We start from the raw sequence: 5,688 nt of genomic DNA, 5'->3' as shown, positions 1-5,688 counted from the left end.
AGGGGGGAGGGCAGTAGGGAGGGGGAGGGGGAGAAAGAGTTCCTCCTGCACTACTGAAGCATCCTTCCCTCCTTCCCTCCTTCCCTCCATGGCCACTGCTGGCTCCTTCCAGGCCAAGCTGAGGCTCTGCTAAATTATTCCTGTCCTTGGGTTGGTAACAATTTCTCGCTCTGCTGGTTTCTAAATATCTCAATATCCTTCGTTTGTTCCCTTAACCCTTAAGTAGCCCTTCATTAATCTCTCTTCACTCAAACCACCCAAATGAACTGTGTCCTGCAGGGCCTCTGACCAACACAGGCAGGGCCCTGTCTCACTCACGTTCCCATCCAGTGCCTACAGCACACTGCTCGTGAACTGTTGTATTAAAGAAACTGGTTCACTGCAACTCTCAGCCGGAGAGAACACTACGCCGTTTTCATTATGGCAGAAACCTTGGTAATTCAGAACGGCCAGGGGAAGGGCTATTTTCAAACTGAAAAACTAAATTACAGGATGTTTTTAAAACCAAATGTAATTCTGCATTATCATCTGTATTTGAATATTAAAAAAACAGTTTCACTACAATATTCGCTACATAAAATGCACATACAGAAAATAAAGTTGACATTAAAAATGAAAAATCCACCACGTTACTTGCTCTTTTCAAATACACGTGAAACTTTCGCTTTTTTCCTATGAACTCTCAGTCTGCAGTCTACTGGTCTGAAAGGTCAGCAGCGGGATGCAAGGGTCACTCACCCAGAATACAAAGCTTTCAGGCCTTCTTCTCTGCCTATCCTCACCAACGCATGCAACATTCCCCGGTACCTAATTTCTTTAAAGTTTGCATCGTTCGTCTGGCCTTGAATCTGGAGCCGTGTCTTCGTCAAATCAATTGGAAATGTGCCTTAAAATTTTGAAGAAAAATATTTCACTCAATGAAAAGAAATTCCACTAAACAAAGTCTACACAGTGACATGTTACTGATGAGACATTTAGACCACAATGTAAACTAAGAAACAAAAAGTGTCAGATACTTTGCAATCTTTTTTCTATTTACAAAAATTAGGAACCAAATATTTTTTTTTAAAAAAGCATAAGTATATTTTCCTTTCTTTATATTCCTACTTATGTTCCATCTTATTCTACGTAGGATTTGAGAAATCTGCATGGCTGTAGAAAGTAGATATCAATGGAATGATTGACAACCAGAAAGTACATTTTAAAATAAGTTATTTTTTGACATCTGTGAAGGCTAAAATTGGGTTCGACATGAATGAAGAGAGATAAGTTTCTAAGGATTTTCTCACTTTGTTCTATAGTCTGAAGTAAATCTGTTAATGTAGATAAAATGTTTAATACAGAGCCTAACAGTCCACCCAAATGTATCAAACTCACACTCGGCAAGCATGACCCGCTGTGTCTGTGGGAGAGCCCACCCACACAGGGAAACGGGGCGGGTGGTTAACGCGCCGCAAGCCTGGGCCTCACTGGCTCCTCGGGTTGGCCTGTCTCAGGCCAGCAGTGACTGAGCCCTGGCAGCGAATGAAATGTCCGGCCCAGCACCTGGCACTTGGCAGCTGCTCTGTTCAATCAATATTTGTTGAATGAATGATTCCAGGTGATAAAGGAATAAACAGGATCTGACGTGGACTTCAACAGGTGAGGAAGTCACAAGATGTGCATCAAGTGCGTATCAGAAAGTGACTACATAATGCCAGCCCATCGAATCGGGCTCGGGGAAGACCCTGGAACATCTCGAACTTCTTTACAGCCAAATGCATTCACAGAGGGGGCAAACTGAGGAAATGAGCAAGGCCGACTGGGACTGGCGTCATCCCAAACCGATCCGCCAAACTTCTGTTTGGTCAACAGATTCGACTTTCTCCCCATTAAACTCTGAACCCTAACTGCCAATAAGTAGCCAAAATGACTGTCCTAAAAGCATACCAAAAGGAGGAGGAAAATCTGAATTCTGAGATTACTGTTTCATAATCTCACACTCTGTGCTGAAACTGCGTTCACATCAGACAGCAAACCGTGACCTTGGGTCTTACCGGCCGTCACATGCGGCGGGTACCTTGGCCCGACCCCTGCCCGCGCTGCTTACCGCACTCGGCCGTGATGGAGGCCAGCCCTCCGTACACGAAGGGCTTCCAGTTGACGGCCGACATTCTCATCCCTGTCCCCTCTCCCGCTTCACAGAAACACGGTCTCCGACAGGCTTTTTCCTGGACACAAAAGTCAGACGTTTCAAAGTTGGAATTTCTCACATAGGCATTTCTTCTTGAAATCTGCATTTCATTTGGAAAACGCTCATCAGACACTATCACCGAAACCCCCAGCAACAATTCCCAACGAGTCGGGGATACCAGTCTTGCCGTAACAGAGAAGCATCCCTATCTACTGAGGCCCGAGTCAGCAACTACTAGTCTCACTTTAGCAGGTGCCTAATTCTCATTAGACCTTGAGCGACCCAACACGCTGATGCCTGGACATGCGTGTGCGAATTCAGTGCACTACAATAGAGGCGATTACCCAGGTAGTCTATTTTATCTCAAATCTCTTCTCTAACTTTTGCTGTTTGTCACCGTCTTAGTGGGTCCCTTCTGGGAGGGACTGAAATCCTCAGGTGCAATGGAGTGAAAGAACGCTGCCACCCAATGTCACACGGTGAACCGACAATTACTTAAAACTGCTGACGTGTACTGCTAGCTTACACTCTGTAAATAAATGGTAGTTCTCGTCTCTTACCCACGTGAGCAGCTGGGAGCTCGGGGTGAAGGAAAGAGGCAAACTTCTTGTTAACCTCTAGGGTTTTTTCCTTCATCAATATTGTCGACATCATCGTCAACGTCATCATCATCATCAGACAGTGCACATATGAATCTTTTTTTTTCAGAGTATTTTTACTTAGGTGAAATTCACATACTACAAAATAAACCATTTGGCCAAAAACTTACCGTGTCACCTACTAAGTGGCACTTACTACATTCGCAATGTTGTGCAAACACCACCTTCATCTAGTTGCAAAACATTCCATCGCCCACAAGAACACTGTTAAGCGGTTGCTCCCCATCACCCCCCGCCTTGCCCCGGCTCCCTCGGCTGTGACACCACCAGTGCGTCAAGCATCCATGAGGAACACAGGCCTCCTGATGGTTGTCCCTAACCTGGCTGTGGGGCTTCTTAAGCACCTGGACACCAAGGCCCTTCGACAGAAGGGGGACCTCAGGGAACCCTTAGCAACTGTGTCGTTACCGAAAATCAGTGAGTTAAGTAGATGATGGCCAGGTCACACCTTGGAACTCTTATCACCTAACTCGTTTTAAGTAGTTAATTTTCTTTTCTTTCTTTTTTTTTACGCCTACAGCACCTGGTCTTCCTAGGTGGTCTCTCACCCAGGTACTAACCAGGCCTGACCCTGCTTAGCTTCCGAGATCAGACGAGATCGGGAGTGTTCAGGATGGCATGGCTGTAGACATAGTTCATTTTCAAAGATGACAACACCGTTCGTTCTTTTAGTGGTTTTTTTCCTACAGTGAATATATATGTGTCTATGTATACACATGCAGACACACACACAAATATATGCAAAAGATATCCTCCAAATGGCAGCAAAAATTTATGGGAAATGGGATTATACTAATCTCTAAAAACAAAACGTTTTTTGAAGACTGTACTGTCACATGACCTCATGCCATCTCACTGATTAACTTCCTGGTTTCCTGCCATTGTTTTATTTATTTATTTATTTTTTTGCTAGGTTAGTTCTAGTGAGAGTTGCCTTTTTCTTCTGTTTGGTGTTGATATTAAGTTTTTCGTTAGATTAAAACTCAAAGGTTCTGGGTTGCATTCACCTGTAAATACTCGACTAGAGCCCGAGTTTGTCGTGGAATTGCCTCCCGCATGCTCGAAGTCACATGGGACAGAGCACACACGCACAGTTCCCACTCAGATGTCCTGCCACAATAAATGATCTTCACAAACGAGTGTCCACTCCCGCATCCTTGGTTAAACTATAATAAAATAGCTTCTATTCATTCAATTACAGTTTTTAAAAATTAGCTAGGAAGACGGTAAAAAAGCGTTCGGATTCTTCTCCTTTCCTTTGGGAACGCCGAGAGTCGATCCCTGAGCAGGTAAGAACTATCGCGCTCTCCAGCTCAATGTTTACTGAATCAAAGAACAGCTCGGCTTAAACAACAACCAGAGAAGCATGTGTAGTTAGTTGGTCAAACATCCAAACAAGAAGAGGTTCTAGCAAAGACTGGAATTTCCGGTAAGCCATCCTGACCACAGCCAGCTGGGACAGGGTTTCGGCTTATCTTTGGCTGAAATCTGCTCGGCACACTAAACTTTTTGTTTCTGAGCTCTCCTTGGAGGGTCCTGCCTCAGACCCAGCTCTGCTGAAGTGCAGAGACTGACAGGCCAACAGTCAGGGGGACTGATGCGTCCTCAGCAATCACGACTGTCCTGGCTGCATCTCAGCCCGAGAGCCAGGGAAGAGATTACGACTTGGCAAAAATTCCAGCGTCAGGTGTAGCCACGGTCAGATCACTTCCCTCTCTGAACTTCTCCTGAGGTGAACCCTCAACCAGACTAAAACCCAGTGACCACTTCCCTGGCCTGCCTTCGGACCAGAATGTTACTAACAGCTGTCATTATTGAATACGTTATGTTTTCCCCTTAAAGGACTTTATTTAATCCTTACAACACTATGAACAGGTACATTACCCACATTTCACAATTGAAGAAATACAGCCTGAGAGGAAAAGTGACTTTCCCTAGTCACACAACTACGAAGTACTCAAACTAGGGTCTCCACGAAGGAATACATGCGTTCTTCCACGTACTACAAAGCCAAATGCTGGTTTTCAAAGACTGCGAAAAATCATCGGTGGGTGGGAGGGTAGGGAATTCTGAACATGCAGAATAAATGTGAGATTTTTCTGCAGGATAAATACAAAACTCTATTTTTTAAAGCGTTTACTGAGTGGAAATGTCTATACAACTTAAGAATCCCAAAGGATTCTCCCTGCACTTGGGAAATATGCTCAGAATGACACTGTCCATTAGCCTTTCTCCTTTCCTTATTTGTACAGCTGCAGAGAGAGGTAATTCAATACAGTAATTGCTACTGGAACTTCTGAAAGCTTTCCAAGTTTTTCTCACATAATTAATTCTGGGTAAATTTTTCACTTTTACTGGTGTTCCCGTTTCGGTGTGCAGTCTTAAACTGTAATCACAGTCTAGATACTTCTGCGCGCTCACATACCTTTGCTCCCCCCCGCCAGTACTGCCTTTCAGGGACTTTTCCATCGTGAGATTTAAAAGGAATCTTGGAAATCATCTCATGTCGCACAGATTTACTGAGCCCAGGGTCACAACACTTGGCAGCCGCAAAGCCAAGACCAAAATTCATGCCTTTCGACCCTTCTCACTGCATGGGGATGAATCGAGGCTCTGCAGGCGGTCCCGACATTGTTTTGCTGTTCTTTGGGCGGAAACGATAATGCTCATCATTGCAACACCTTTTCATGAAATTACTTACTCCGAGAAAGGTGCTAAAATCCCGAGCTACATGAACTTCCCGAGCAAAATGAATTCAGCCCGTCCTCGCGAACGGGCGCCAACCTGGCGAGTGCCGGGGGCCATTCGAAGCTCAGCGGGCCGGGTGGCCGGAGGGGTGCGGAGGCCGGCGGAGCA

General features: G+C 45.1%; 1 protein-coding gene and 1 pseudogene across 2 annotated transcripts in view; both read right to left on the bottom strand.

Moving 5' to 3' along the window:
* SLC25A30 (solute carrier family 25 member 30) overlaps nucleotides 1–5,682 on the bottom strand; it is a 17,856-nt gene extending 12,174 nt beyond the window's left edge. For both annotated transcript variants that reach the window (XM_025049024.1, XM_006914963.3), the window contains exons 1-3: nucleotides 5,534–5,682; nucleotides 2,090–2,210; nucleotides 739–886 (exon numbers count right to left, since the gene is read on the bottom strand). In XM_025049024.1, coding sequence (XP_024904792.1) covers nucleotides 739–886; nucleotides 2,090–2,159 — 218 coding nt within the window. In that variant the 5' untranslated portion in view covers nucleotides 2,160–2,210; nucleotides 5,534–5,682. The remainder of the gene's footprint in view (nucleotides 1–738; nucleotides 887–2,089; nucleotides 2,211–5,533) is intronic.
* Nucleotides 3,344–3,462, bottom strand: LOC112482247 (annotated as a pseudogene).
* Nucleotides 5,683–5,688: the final 6 nt, after the last annotated feature.

Source organism: Pteropus alecto, unplaced genomic scaffold (assembly GCF_000325575.1).
Source record: "Pteropus alecto unplaced genomic scaffold, ASM32557v1 scaffold35, whole genome shotgun sequence".
Taxonomy (NCBI): Eukaryota; Metazoa; Chordata; class Mammalia; order Chiroptera; family Pteropodidae; genus Pteropus; species Pteropus alecto.
This window is presented reverse-complemented; position numbering and strand designations above follow the sequence as displayed.